Source organism: Nipponia nippon, unplaced genomic scaffold (assembly GCF_047370975.1).
Source record: "Nipponia nippon isolate SJK-2023a ecotype South Korea unplaced genomic scaffold, ASM4737097v1 scaffold_23, whole genome shotgun sequence".
Classification (NCBI taxonomy): domain Eukaryota; kingdom Metazoa; phylum Chordata; class Aves; order Pelecaniformes; family Threskiornithidae; genus Nipponia; species Nipponia nippon.
In genome coordinates this window covers 5,640,933-5,655,975 of record NW_028262340.1, presented here as the reverse complement: position 1 = coordinate 5,655,975, position 15,043 = coordinate 5,640,933, and the positions used below count along the sequence as shown (strand labels likewise).

General features: G+C 42.8%; 1 protein-coding gene across 1 annotated transcript in view; it reads right to left on the bottom strand.

Annotated features, from left to right (window-relative positions):
• Positions 1-15,043, bottom strand: part of CSMD2 (CUB and Sushi multiple domains 2) — a 345,266-nt gene that overhangs the window by 225,543 nt on the left and 104,680 nt on the right. Inside the window, exon 5 of the mRNA XM_087760834.1 lies at positions 1,370-1,564. Within this exon, the coding sequence (XP_087616960.1) occupies positions 1,370-1,564 (195 nt within the window). The remainder of the gene's footprint in view (positions 1-1,369; positions 1,565-15,043) is intronic.

Below are 15,043 nucleotides of genomic sequence, written 5' to 3'. Positions count from 1 at the left end.
GCAGCAGGAATCACAAAAATTACAATGATGCCAACCCTCGACTTCAACACCTGCTGGGGTCAGAAGTTAATTCCTCCCTTACTGGGGTCTACTACACCAATGGCTGAATAATAGCAGGGAAGGAGATGCTGCCTTCCTCCAAAGGCAGGCTGCTATCAGAAAAATGCTGTCAGACTGGAGGAAACACTGGTCCATTGATGCAGATAATTTCCTTCTCTTCTAAAAAGGACATTGCTTTGCATACTCTCAAGGTTGAATTTCAGTGAAGGTTTTTCCTGCACACACTTCCAGTGAAATTAGAAAAAAAAATTTAAAAAGGTTACAATGAGAATCCTAATTCGAAGGAAAAGCAAAGAATCGTAATTGATAATACTAAGATGGCAACGATAGCTGTCCCTCTCCAGTTCAGTTTGGCTGTACAAACCACTCCCTCAGTAGTGTAATGCCCCAAAACTGTAGGTAAACCTACAAGAAATACACTAAGTAGCACATATTACTGCTGCGTAACTCATTCAAGCAAGCATTAAAAACACACCAAGCAAACAATATTTGCTCACTTTAAATTCAAGATTTATGCTACAGCTTAGAACTGCTGATTGATTGCACAAGCAGAGTCAATAAAAAGAATCAATATAAGATGCTCTGCTGAAGTACACAAGGAATTGAGGGGAAAAGACTTCAAAGCAGCAGCAACTGTTTTGCTATAACAACACAGACACTTGTATATTTACAGACTTTCTAGTCCCTTGTGGCCCCAGAGAATTAGCAAGAAGCTCTCTATACTGATAAAGGAATCTAAGTTTCCCTACCCCAAAAGGGCTTGCAGGAAAGCTGGCCAGCCTCTTCAAACAAAGGCCAGATTTTACCTCCCATGTAGCATTCCCCGAGGCTGCCGGCCCCAGTGCCAGCAAGCCACAGCACACCAGCACTCTGCACAGACTCCCATCTCTTTACAGGCAAAGCACCGGAACCGCTGTGGAACGTGCCACAAGGGAAGCCAGCCTGACATTGCAGAAAGCAGAAAATCCAGTCTCATTTTCTAGTGTTTGCTCTAGAAAACCTGCATGGTCTTGGGTAGGTGCCTTACCTTATGGATAATGCTCCTGCCTCCCCCCCAAAGAAATTGAAGTTAAAGTAGCTGTGCAGCATTTTGAATACTTTGAGCACTTCATAACCTTCCTATTATTCACCCAAACCCTGGCAGCTTTAAGGAATCCAATAAAAACGAACCTCAGTGTTAACTACATCATGTTTACTTTTCAAGTCTTTTAAATCAAGCTTACAGTCCATGAGGTTTTTCCCAACCCCAAATAGCCCATTAAATCCTGCTTCATTGTGGCTTGTTTCAGGTGAAGAGAGGGCACATTACCTCTGCAGAAGGGGAGAGGAAAATCCCAGGAGGCACTGTTTTCCGAATTGGCATGGCACGTGAGCAACGCATGTCCTTCCAAAAAGAAGCCTGGATTACAGCTGTATCTCACTTTGTCCCCGATGCTGAACGTTGTCCCTTGCTGAATCCCGTTCTGCAGCCTTCCTGGATTTCCACATGTATGACTTGGTAGAACTGCCAAAGAAAGTTGCTTCTGGTTAGGGACAGTGCATTGGAACAGAGCTGTCAGGTGAAGAATCCAGAGGGAAGGCTCGTCTCAAAGTAAATGCAACACTTAAAAGGTAAAGAGCAAATCACCACAAAACTTACCCTACTGGATTGCACCAGAATTCATTAGGCCAGTCACGGTTAATATTGAAGTACCATTTCTACCGAGTATACATAAGGAACTAAAAATCACTCCCCAAGCTATTGAGTTAGAAACAAGATCCACTCTTCCCTGACCAGTTTTACCAGTTTCTAAATCAAATCATCCCTCTTTTCCTACGCCCCCCTGCGGTTCTATCTAATACAATTGCAGTTGACTAGAATCCAGAGATTACATTCCTGTTTGAAATAACATTTTTCAACAGACCTTCGCCAGGCACCTCAAAGGCCCCTGCAATGTGAGCAGAGTTGTATTATACCTTCGAACCACACAGAAGACAGCAAAACCTGTAATTAGTAACTATTGCCTAGACATAAAGAGAAACATTTCAGCCCACCAGGATTTATACTTTATTGCACTGTGTGCTTAATCCAGATTTCACACATATGCATCGAACCGGACTCTGGACAATGCAGATGGACCCAGCTCCACGGAACGCAAAATACAGTCCAACAAAAGTTTGCATCGGAAAGAATATGGGATACTTGAACGTAAGATGGAGAAGATGCAGCCAAAATGCTAGTAAATCCTTAACCAGTGCCTCTGTACAGCAGTTTCAGAGAATTTAAATAAAACTCTATGGGTTCCCATAAGCCACTCCAAAAAGATCCACTCAAATCATGGTTTTAGAGCCCAATATAAAACCCAATGAAGACAACCAAGACTAAGAATGACTTAATCAAATTTGAATCAGGCCCTTGTGCAGCATCTTATATTATAGTTCTTTTTCATTAAGGCAGAAACATCAGAGGAAGGAAAACATGGTCATTCAAAGCTGAGTGATGGTTTATCATTGGAAACAATTTTGTCAGGGGCATGAACAAAACCAGATGAATTTCTACAAGCAAAGGGAGGTTTCGCCTGCAGCTCTGCCAAGGAAAAGAGGAAGATTAAAAGGAAAATGATACGCTAGCGTACACAGCATGCAGCAGAATAAAATACAACCAAAACTGTGCATAAGCATGTGAAATGAAACACAAATCCCTAACACTAACTGATGCAAAGACACTACCTCTCTGTCCTGCCGTGGGACAGTGCTTTAGGATGGGGATTTGAAACTTCCCTGCTCTGGCTCCAGTACAGGCCTTCCCCGGCCAGCAGCCCCAGCTGCCTCCTCACCGCAGAGTTCAGGTACCCTCAGAGGGCTCCCTACAGCAGATATGCTGACAGCATCCCTCACAGTGAGGGAAATGAAAGACTAATCTGCAATGAATATAGGATTAGGCTTCCTGCATCCAGACAGACCACCTTGTTTTCTAGTTAACCCACCTCCAGGTTAAATGTAACCTTACCACCTTAAGCTTGATTAATTGTAATGGCACATACATCTCAACTCCTGCGTTGCTTCAGTTTCTCTTTTTTTTCCTGCTGTGACTGCAAGCTCTCGCCACCCGTCTGCCCCAGCACAGCACAGGCAGCGCCCCGGGACACGGCGCTGGGCTCCAGCCTCCCCACGCAGCCTTTTACCGCGCAGCAAAGGGGGGACAGGTACCTGCTCCGACAGACAAGATTGCTTCCCTTTGCTCCTTCCCCCAAAATTCTGTTTACGTCCTTCCGCAAAGCGCCTGGAGCTGGGAAGTTCAGCAGCAACTTTCACATAGAAATATTAATGACCATGCAGGTTTTGAAAGCGGGGGGATGCTATCAAATACATCAGATGGGTTGAAAAGCTGTGTAGATCTAATGTTTCATTTTCTGTAATGATACTCAAAACCCCAATTTAATTAAATTACCGATGTCACTTTTTGTAAAAAAATGAACCTATTCCTGCTTTTATGCTTCCTTCCTTTAAAATTAATGACTAGAACTTTGCTATAAATAAAAATCTATCATTTTTAAAAGTCAATCTCTAACACTAGCTGCTCTCTACTTAATGAGCTGTGAAAGAATCAGACTACCCCAACCTGCATCATATCTTAAAATCATACTTGAAAAACAGGATCTCATTTAAAAATTCTGCTTCATTTGGTTGCCTTAACTAATATCTTGTTACAGGACAGACAACGCACACGTGCTTGTAGGGGAAACAACATTAACTCCTTCATTGCTTTGGATTCAGTGGGGTTGCTGCAGGAATCGGTGAGCCTTGATTTTTTTTGTTTTGTTTTAAAACACCAATGCACATCCGCAGAAGACAAACACTTCTTCAAATTGCTGCCTCGTGGACCGAAAGAACTGCTTCCAAAGAGGCTGGTGTTACATCCAGAGACGGGTTCGGCATAAGCAGCAGACAGAGCTGCTGTCAGTCATGCCCTTGAGGTACTTGTGCAGAAGATTAATGTGGTCAGCCCCCAAACATGAGCTGATGAAGTACACCTTCGCCTACAGAGGGAGGGAGAAGAGTCAAAGGAGACAACAGTTGTGCTCCCTGAGAAAGCACAGCTTCACAAAACCCCACAGCGGATTGCAAGGTGGGACTCCGAACCGCTGGGGTGCAGAGTCTGGAGATGGCCTCCTAAACCCCCAGCCGCTTCACTCGGCACAGTGAGTCCGTGCCTTCGTTCCACTGCTGAGTGTGATTCCCTGAGCGGGTGCAGCAACCACTTCCACAGCAATGGATTTGTGATTCTACTCCAACATTCCTGAGAAGAGATAACATTATTGCTCATACTTGGCTGCCTCTAACAGCCAGACTCTGATTGCTTGAGAGATTAATAGAACTGTATTATTTACATCAGATGTCGCACAGAATAATATTATTAAAGCTTTGTCTTACCCATTTACCAATTCCACTGTAGATTAGTAGCATAGATTTTTTTTTTCCTCCCCATAAAAGCTTTGTTCCCAGCAATCAACATAATATTTTCCAGTGATTGTATGGAAATGAATGCAGCCACAGACCAGATTTGTACCGATGAAGAGAAGGTCCTGTTAGTCGTTTTATAGCTAAGTCTGTTTCTTTCCATGATGAATTTAGAGCAGTTTATTTTATTTGTCTTGATTTGAACAGCTGCCAAATCATTATCTTATTTTATGACAAAGGAAATAGGATTATTCTATTGCAGCTGCACCTGGAAAGCTCCTCAACATACCTTGAGCATCCCTGTCCCAAGGACTATTCAGATACACTGCCCTGGAGACTCCACTCCCTAAGACAAAACAGTAGAGGAACCATAATCATGTTGTTAGTTACCAGCACAGACACAAATAGAACCAGACCATTAACTGACCTCTGGAGAGGAGGTTCGGTGAGAGCTACAGCTACAACTGTCTTAAGAGATAACAGGAGATAGGATGATCTGAGAGTAAGGCAGAGAAGTTACCTTTTCAGCAATGAACTATGAAGAGTCATGGAAAACATCAGCCAAGAATAAACCCACCAAAACGTAGAATTCTCCCACTCCCTTCAGTTTTCAACCTATCCTTCAAACCCATTTATTCTTCAAAAAGAAACCTGTAGGGCACAAGACCAATCTCTGCGCAACTTCACTTCCTTCTGCTCCAAACTCTCTCCTTTTGTTTTCTCTTGCCTTTCATTTTGGGCTCCTTTAGTCCCACCCTTTGGAACCCACACACGCTCCACTGATTTCTCTCTCACCCTCCACCTTACCCTGAGAGCATCATTCAACATCTTGTGCGCTACGTAACTTTTATAGAGCAATGAAGATGCACTTCCCTTATGGAGCTTGTCCTGGTTTTGGCTGGGATAGAGTTAATTTTTCTTCCTAGTAGCTGGTATAGTGCTGTGGTTTGGATTTAGTAGGAGAATAATGTGATAACACACTGATGTTTTAGTTGTTGCTAAGTAGTGTTTATACTGGTCAAGGACTCTTCAGCTTTTCCAGGTGCACAAGGAGCTGGGAGGGGGCACAGCCGGGACAGCTGGCCCAGACTGGCCCAAGGGCTATTCCATACCGTATGGCATCGTGCCCAGTATAGAAACTGGGGGGAGTTGGCCAGGGGAGCAGTGATTGCTGCTCGGGGACTGGCTTTACTCTTTGTAAACTTGATATCCAAATCTGTTCGTACAAGACCAGAGGTGTCTCTCAGATTTCATACTGTGTTGCTTGAGAATGAACTGAACGAACTGGAAATAGAAATACCACATTTGAGAAGTTTCCACCATCCGTTCCTGTCAGCTGCTAAAGAGCTACCAGAATAGCTGATCTGCATCAGAAGCTTCATACCATTCACTGACTTCAATTTTTACCCCCATTTCCTTCTGCCCTTTTCAACAGGCTCCCCAGGCTGTCCCCAGCTTTTCTCATCCCCTTGCCCAGGATCACTACACTGGAAGCTTTCAAAATCAGCAGCTTTCAAAACCTAGTACTTGTCAAGCCACGTCTCCTTGTTCCAGTTCATTCAAAATTAATTAGTAGTTTTTAAGTCATTAGATATGACTCAACGCATCCTTGGACAGCATCCCACCATCAAAACGCATTCAGCCTAATTACATCAGCCTTTCCTAAAACCCCATAGCCCTTTGTGTCAGGAGAAAAAAGGGGAAAAAAAGAAAAGAAAAGCAGAGAGATGTTTCTCTTCTTGCTCATCACACGGATACATTGGAGCTGCCTTACCAATTCAGGTACCTTCAAACAAACTCAAATCCATCCCTAGCTTGCTCACCATTCCGAAGAGAAATCTTCCCCATTTCCTATTCAAATTAATCTTCAGCTCCATTTTCTCTGTTTATATTGTTCGAATATAAAATAACCCCAACATTTAATACATCGAGATACTGCATTCCAGTCTATTACCCTATTTACATAGCTAAAAGAAGCATTTTTATTGCTTGAATTATCTATGGTAGTTTACGACAGATATTTCAATGCTATCATTGTTCTAACCTTGAAATCTTATCAAGGAGTGCAACTTTTATGATATGAGGCCATACATTATCTCCTCATTCCCAACTGATTTTCATTCCTAATAAAAAAGAAAAGAAAGCAAGCAAGCCACGCCAGAGTAGGCACTTATAGCTCCTGAATACAGTTATTACAGCAGGAATAATTTATAAATCCCAATGAAAGGATGCTACATAGACCAAGCAAAATAACAAAACCATTGACCTAAACTACTTGGCTCAGTCATCACTGCACTCATTTCCAAATTAATCTCCACTATGCTTTTTTAACCCTTCTTTCCAGTTTCCTGCACTTCCCGAACCTAGTGGGGGTTGGAAGTCAAGGCATCCAAGTGAATCAACAGAAACCCCTCTTCTGCGAGAGATCCGGGCTGGGCTGGGCAGAGCAGTATGTCACTCAGAAAACAACCTGGCACTGTATTTGTTACCTTCCTAGAAATTCAAGAAGAGAAACACATTCTTTAAGGAGAATATCTCTAAGATCTCCATCACAGCTTCAAAAATTAGCTAACACACCCATGCATGACACAGACTGTGCACGTTTGGCCAGCACAAATGTGAACTCCAGTGGGGGGGGAGATCCACGGAGATCAATTTCCTCTCCCTCTTCGTCCATAACTTTTGGGCTAAGTACCACAGGGATGCTCCATGACTCTCTAATATCTTTCACCAGTGTTTTAGTGCAATATGGTTTAGTTCAGAAGAGTTTTAACCTTCAGAATGTGTCCAGTGTGTGCTACAGAAAAGGGAATTAATGGTATCTTTCTCATTTCTTTTTATCCTTTTCTATGTCATGATTCATTTCCAGTATAGCCAACAGAGATAAAGCCAAATGGAAACTATTTTTTCCCCTCTAATATTTCTTTGTTCACTAAAAACCAGCCAGATAGTTACTTTTGGATAATAACAAACCAGAATAGTTCATCATTCATCTTCTTTGTAGTAGTTGTTCTAGGGCTTTTTTGGAAATTCATTTTCAGTTTTCAATTTACCTTCCTGGAATGTGCTACAGCAACTTCTGTGCAATTTCCAAGAGTACCACGTAAGCTGAGAAAAGAATACTTTACGTTTGATTTAGTCATCCTGCTACAGAACTAGCAAAAGATTCAAAACATAAAAGCAGTAAGATCATGGGAGATACGGCAACAATCCCTTGTATCTTCAGAGATGCAGGGAGCAGGGATCCTTAACATTTGGGGCTTTATGCCACTCATTATTCATACTTTCAAATAAATGTCATTACTTGCTGAGCACAGCAGAGGAAGCCTGGCTAGAACAAAGATACAGCTACTGGAGGCTGGCTACAGAAATCTTTTGCTGGGCCCTGAAGAACAGCATCATGCTGGCAGATGCTTAGACGTCAGCAGATGCTTAGTTTCCAGAACCAGAGGTCCTCATACACCATCCCAACCTGGGATGCTCTCCTGCATCAGGAGCCTAATCAGCAAGGCACTTGAGAATGTGCTTATCTTTGTGAACATGCTCCAGTCCTGCTGCTTTTCAGTGCAACGACACTTGAACACAAGCTTAATTTAAAGTATGTGGTTAAGTGTTTTGCTTAGTAGGAATGGATTTAAGTGTATGTTTAAAGGCTTCATTGAACTGGCATTTAACAGCTGCAGAGGAACCTGAAAAAACTTCCCTAGGGAGGAGGGTGGTTTTACATTTGTTTCCTCTCCTCCTCCCTTGCACTAAGGTTAACCATTCCAAGGGAAACAAAAACCTGCATCTTTTTGTAACATAAAAGACAAGCCAAGAAAAGCAATACTGCAGTGGTTATCAGCACCAGAAGACAATCGCAGGAACCAAACGAAAGCAGAATTAAAACTGCAGCCCCAGAGAGTTCAGCTGCCATATCAGATTAAGCACCTCACTCCGTCGTGCACATCAAGACTGAAAGCCGAGGTGTCAGTGCGAAAAAAGGGTGTCAGATTTGGAAACCCAGATTTGAACTGATTCTATCTAGACACTGGGTGCCAGTGTTGATCCGCTCTGCATTTTGCTGGAGAGTGTCCCTGGACAGGGAACGCTCTTTGTTCTGTTAAAAAAAGCCACTTCCAACTTTAGAGACCACATTGTTTATCTGCTTATTGATCTTCTCTAGCTATTGGCTGATTACCCAGAAACAGAAATTGTAGCCAACTACATCTGTTTTAATAAATATTTCACAGCAGAGGAAGGGCACTCACCACAACATATCATTCCCAGTTTTTTCAGCCACCTCTCTGGAAGCAGCAGGTATCAAAGCACAGGGCAGCAGCAGCAGCCCCTGCCAGGGCCTGAGCCGGCCGGGAGGCCGGCGGTGTTGGGGCTCCTCAGGTCTCACCTACAGCACCGCGTGATCCCTGTGCCCAAACACACAGACCTGCCGCATCTTCACACCAGCATCACAGGTAGCTTGATCTTCTTTCTTCTCGTGGTTTTCACACATCTTTCCTACCCCTCACTCCTGGCTTTCAGAAGCCTTTGGAGGAGCAGCTGGGGATCACACACCACGCTCCTGCTCCAAGCAGCAGCCCACCCATCTTCCCAGGCAAGATGGACTGAGTTAGCTCACAACTATACTGAGGTTAAACCACGAATAACCTATTTCCTCAGAAGTGGGGCCAGAAACTCCCGTAATTCACAGCTTCCACTCAAACTACATAAGGTCTGGCTCACCCCCACAAATAAGCATGAAAAACTAGTTTGCTTGCCTTTTTTCAACTGCCTTCATAATTTATTCCTTCTAATTTATTCCCTCTTACAGTTACCCTTTCTGTACTTCTTTAGGAAGCTTGGCTACTCAATACCACACAATGGCCAATACCGTAGGCATAACTAACTGGGACATCACCTTACAGAGCAGTACATTCACTAATCAGTGAAATCACAGAGTTTGTGAGGAAATGCCCTTGAGAACAGGGAAGGTGAAATATTATACTGTTGAGTAGAACAGTCAATAGTAAAAGCAACCAGGAATGCTGAGCTCACAGTGCAGACACCTCCTATCAATAACCAGAAAGCAAATACATTTCAAGGATGGTGCCACGGAAGAGTCCACTGAGCTGCCAGAGCAATTAGGTAGTCTTCTGCTTCCAGCACTAGAGATTCATTATTAATCTGCGGTCATAACTGATCAAAAAAAATCTAGAAGGTAATTTTATCCTCTTCACTGAAAACAAAGCTAAAGTGATCTAATTATGTCATAAAAACACGCCCAGGGCTCAGTCCTGTTTCTTAAATTCACAGGTGCCTATCTTGCAAAATTTGCCACAAGCATAATTTTGCAAGCTATGCAATAACATGCACTCATCTCAGAGAACAAGTTTTTAGCCCCTCATGGGATCTCCCCAATGCTTGTATATATTCAGAAGCAAGAGCTTATTCTGATTTCAAGGACCTTACTCTGATTTCAAATCCTTGTCTGTTACTCAAAGGCAGACGTTGTGGATCTGGGTGCTCAGACCTGCCCCATCTTTTTTTTTTTTTTCCATACATCCCAACCTATTTAATGGACATTAAAAGGACATTTATACAAGCTAAGGTTAAGGCAGGCAGGCAAGGTGAAAGGGGAAATGCCCGTAAGACTAGTTTAAAAAGATAAAAGAAAAGGAACAGCCAAAAATCATAGTTGAGAGTTCAGAGAGGATGTCAAGAAAACATCCTTCAGTAGCAGGGAAGTACAGCGTGCTAACAGGCTTCCCAGAGACCCTGCAGAATCGCTGTCCTTGGAGATTTTCAAGACCCAGCTAAATAAAAGCACAGATGACCTGATCTAGTGTTGGTCAACACCCCTGCTTTGAGGGGGACTCTGCAGCAGAGCCCTCCTGCGGTCCCTTTGTTACTGCAAATAGGAGAATACCTACTGCTTCCAGATCTGTCAGCAGGCTACAGAAACGCCACCAGGCGTATACAGAACCAGAGCACATTAACAAATAACCATGCGCTGCCTTCTTCCTCAAGGGAGTTTTTCTTTGATTGATATAAAGACTAGTCACTTGAAGTAAACATCTTGAATTTAAGTTGGAAGGTGACTTGCCTGTCACTTCTGAACATGTGGCTTGAAGGACGTGGGTGTAATTTCATGCACTTTTTAGACAAGACATGGCTGACTCGCACTGTATGCCTCTCACGCTGCCAGGCCGGTTGCAAGACAGGCCCTACAGGGACACTTGCAGCCTGCCTGCCAGTTTAGATTACTAACATCCACTTTCGAGACCTCTGCACTGACATATGTATTTGAGAGGGAGGGAGAAACGTCTAGCCACCTACTTAGCTCTTCTACAACTGGAGTGGCTGCTGGCCATCATTCATAGATCTCAGCATGAAAAAAATCTGATAGCTGTTACTGCAGTCATTAGCACAAGTATACAGCTCCAGTTCTCCCAAACAAAACTCACCTTTTAGTTGAGGAAAACAAGATGGGGGGATGCAGGGAAACCTGGAGAGACCAACTATCACACAGTGAATGTTCCTGTCCTGTTCCATTTTACTCATCAGCAAAATGGAAAAAATTCACCTCATTCACTCTTCTTTCCCCAGACAAGATACCGTGAAGCTTTACTCAAAGGTTACGCCTAGTATCTATCCAGAAATGCTTATTTAAGTTCTAGATAGAATAGTATGATGGTCCAAATACTTCAAGGAGACCTTGAAAATACCAGAAATTGATGCAAAGAGATGTTACAAATGAAAAATCCATATATACATGCTACAAGAAAGGCATCTATTGTATAAATATTGTCATGGAAACAGGATACAGATTTGCTTTAAAAGGACACTCAGAGCACATTAATGGAAAGAGAAAGGACTGGAGTGAACCTAGAAAAGAGATGCCTCAGGATCTCAGAACTGGCCTGAACCCCATTCCACTACATGGGGCAAACCTACGTGTTGTTTAAATTTCACATCACTGATATTAAAGCTGAATGCTTGGACTCTGGTAATACAATTCTACACTGAAAAAGATCATATTGAAAGAGTTCATATGTCACCACAAAAATACCACGTTAGGTTCCCACATGCAAATAACAAGCCGGAAAAAAGACACACTTCACTGAGCATTCAACATGAAACAGCTCAAAAATAATTTCTTCCACTTCCATTTTTCCCTGCTACTTTAATTACGTTGTTTATATGCAACACAAGTCTACTCTCTCTAATGGCAGCGATGCAAACCCTATGTAAACTTCAGGTGGGAGTAGGGGAAGCAGACACACTCGCCACCCAACCTTACCTGCTCTACCGTAGATGCTACTGCTGCCGAGAGGAAGGCAAAGGAACAAAATCTCTTTATTGCAGACAGTCCCCTTAACCTGTCTACCACAGAAAGGAACACTCAGCTTCTGTCACTTAGTTTACACCTTGAACATTTTGCATTAAGAAAACACTAAATCTTAATCTAAACAGTCTTCAGCTCTTGAACCCTTCAAGCAACCAAAGCACATCCAGGCAAAGCATGGAAGTTTGACCTCTTCAAATGCTCACATTGGAAAGAATTTACACAGCACTTATTTGACATGCAATTCAATCTAAAAGAAGTAAAACCTCTTTTCTCTGGAGCTGTGCGCCAGGCAGTCAGAGGGGAGATGCTACAAAGTCAGAGCAATGCTTGAGCGGAAAAAAATAGAGCCCATTGTAAAAGATAAACTAGAGAAGGCGACACATAAGCCTGATACTCAGCAGTAGCTCACTAAAGCTTGTAAGAGATTCATGCAGAGGACTTTTCTGTGACTGCCACCACAGCCTTCACTATGCTAGCTGAGCCGAAACAGATATTTTTAGACTAAAACCCTTTATGAGCTGTTCATCTTATTACTGCTTCATTCCATTCATTATATTTTTAATCATGTCCAAACAACTGAGCTATTAAATAAATTCCAAAGCAGCACAGCAGGCTGCGGCTTACGCAAGCTAAAGATCAGAGCAGTAGGAGAGAAAGGCTACTTCGGTTGCAGATTAAACCTCCCCATTCTTACAAAGCACAAAGCAACTGCTGGACTCAACTGCCACATATTCAGGATTATGGCCATTTCTCAGTCCTGTCTCCTGCTGACATCGTAAAAGACATTCAGGATATGATTTACTTTATGAAAGTTACAGGCATCCCACAACAGGGGGAGAAAATTATGTAAGTACCCTTTCAGTAATGAACTCCCCACTGCAAACGCCTTTGTTAGCCTCCGCTACAGCATCTTTTAAGTGTAGATTTGTACACGGCAACACTTGAAGCTTTCCAGACAGCTTCAGCATCTCGTAAACTGTCTTGAAATGAGAAACTCCACACTGCTGTGACCACAAGAGAGCTGCTGCACTGCACACCTTCCATCACTTACAGCAGAGTAATTGGAAAACTTTTAGTGATGTTTAACGACATCCACCCACCTGCTTCTGTAAGTGCTGAAAGGGTTCACTGTAGTCAGGGAAGTTGTTGTGCCACAAGTCAGAAGGAAACCAACATCACACATCAGAAGACCAGAAAGAACCTGCTGTTGTCCTATCGTTCCCACAGAGGCAAAAGATGGGTCTCCCTTCTTACGAACCCTGGTATCTGGGAGAGCCAGTCCCTGAGCGTGACAGTTTACAGCCTGTGACAGTACCAACACATCACAGGTCTTGTAGTTACATGTTTTGTTACTGACAGAGCCCTACACATGGATTAAACAACTAAAGAACATAGGGAAAAAATGCATTTCCTAAGCAAGGATAAACATACTTTCCCAGTTACGGGATTACACCTGCTATTCAACCCCATCCCACCTCAATTTCTCATCTTTCAAATAAATTAATGCCATTAGTTCTTAAGAGTTTTTGCTCCACAGGCAAGCCGAGCACTTTCACCCAGCAACCCCCACCCTCCTTTCCAACTCACTGCACCTAAATTCTTCCAAAAAGGATCATTTCCACCAGATAAACTACGTTCTACCAGATCTTTGCCTCCAACCAGAACTTTTATTCTCTTGATCAAAGAGCTTCAACCCCTCACTCGACTCACAATTTTTCCTCAGCTCCTTTCGCCGCCCCCCAGCTCCCCCATGAGAAAGCAGCTCCCACTGAGGAGCTCCCAGGAGACCTGGAAGGAGAACAGGGAGCCTCAGCTGGGCTTGCCCCAACGCCCCTCGAGGGGTGAGCGGCACAGGCGGACGAGCAGTCAGTTTTGTTCTCACTAGGATTACAGACTGCTGTCCAGTAAAATTTCAGCCATGACAAAGTTTACTAGCACTGGAAAGCTACTCGAGGCTCAAGTGAAATTGGATATATTCCACAGTACAGAGACACAACAGAAAGCTTAACAACATGTGGCATTCATATAATATTTTATATGTTCAAAGCATCATTTAGGCATTACCTGCAGCTCAGGGGACTGGTCAGCCAGGGTGGAACTCTATTTAGCAGTTCTCACAGAACTTCTGATAATGGATTCTTCGCTTGTGCCAGAAATCCCATAAAAATAGATCTGTTTAGGGGGTAGCACAGCCTGCATGCTTACATTGCAACCTACTGTCTCTAGAGAATAACATACACTTTTTCAAGCACTAAATAAAGTTTTCCTTTCAATTTGATTTCTAAACAAAAGATTGTGATAGTCCTTTTATCTAAGACACTCATCTACTTTCAGCACTATAGCCTGAAACAAAGATTCCCAGGGAGAATTAATGGCTATCACTTCCATACACACAAGTTGCACCAGGCTTTGTCACGCTTTGGTCCAATGCACTTTCAGTAGCACAGATTTTTCTGTAAAATATAAAAGTTATAGCTAGTTTGCCCACTGAGAATCTGCTCACACATAATTACATGTCTGGAACAAGAAACCTATCTTCCATTAAGTTTCTGTTTCCACTAACTTTCTTACCTACCAGCCACCTGAGGCTACCAGCTCAGGAGGACACCAGCATGCAGGTACCATCACGAAAATGAGAACAGATGAAGATGCTGGAAGATGGTTTATGATAAATGCATCAAGAAAGCACATAGGGACAACTTGGTCATGTATTCACAACAGAGCACAACTGTTAATGAGATTACTGTATGAAATATGCTAGCACAGACTCATTTTCCTCCCACTATATGTTCCTGCAAGGCTGGTCTAATTTTATAGGATGAGAGGTTGCGTGGGAGGAACAGGATAAAGGCAAGATCAATGATTGTAAGAAGTTTTAATTAGCATAAAGGTTCCTCTGTGTTAGTTTACAGAATTGAAAGAAACATAATACAATGTCTGGAAGATTAATTTTGGGAGAGTGAGACCTGGATCTCTGTCCAAGACACTCTGAAAAACGTACATACAACAAGTTCTGACACAGCGTGTAGAACAAACTCCTCTTTTCTAGAGAACAACAGGATAATTTTTGAATCACCTTTATGTCACTTCCATTAGGACTACGGAAACTCTTGTGCTTCAAATACAGTCTGTTTACTTAGCAGTGAGTGGGGCTTATGTAATTTTTAATATGAAATAAGAACTCACTTGATGCCAAACTACAGGGTCTATTCTATT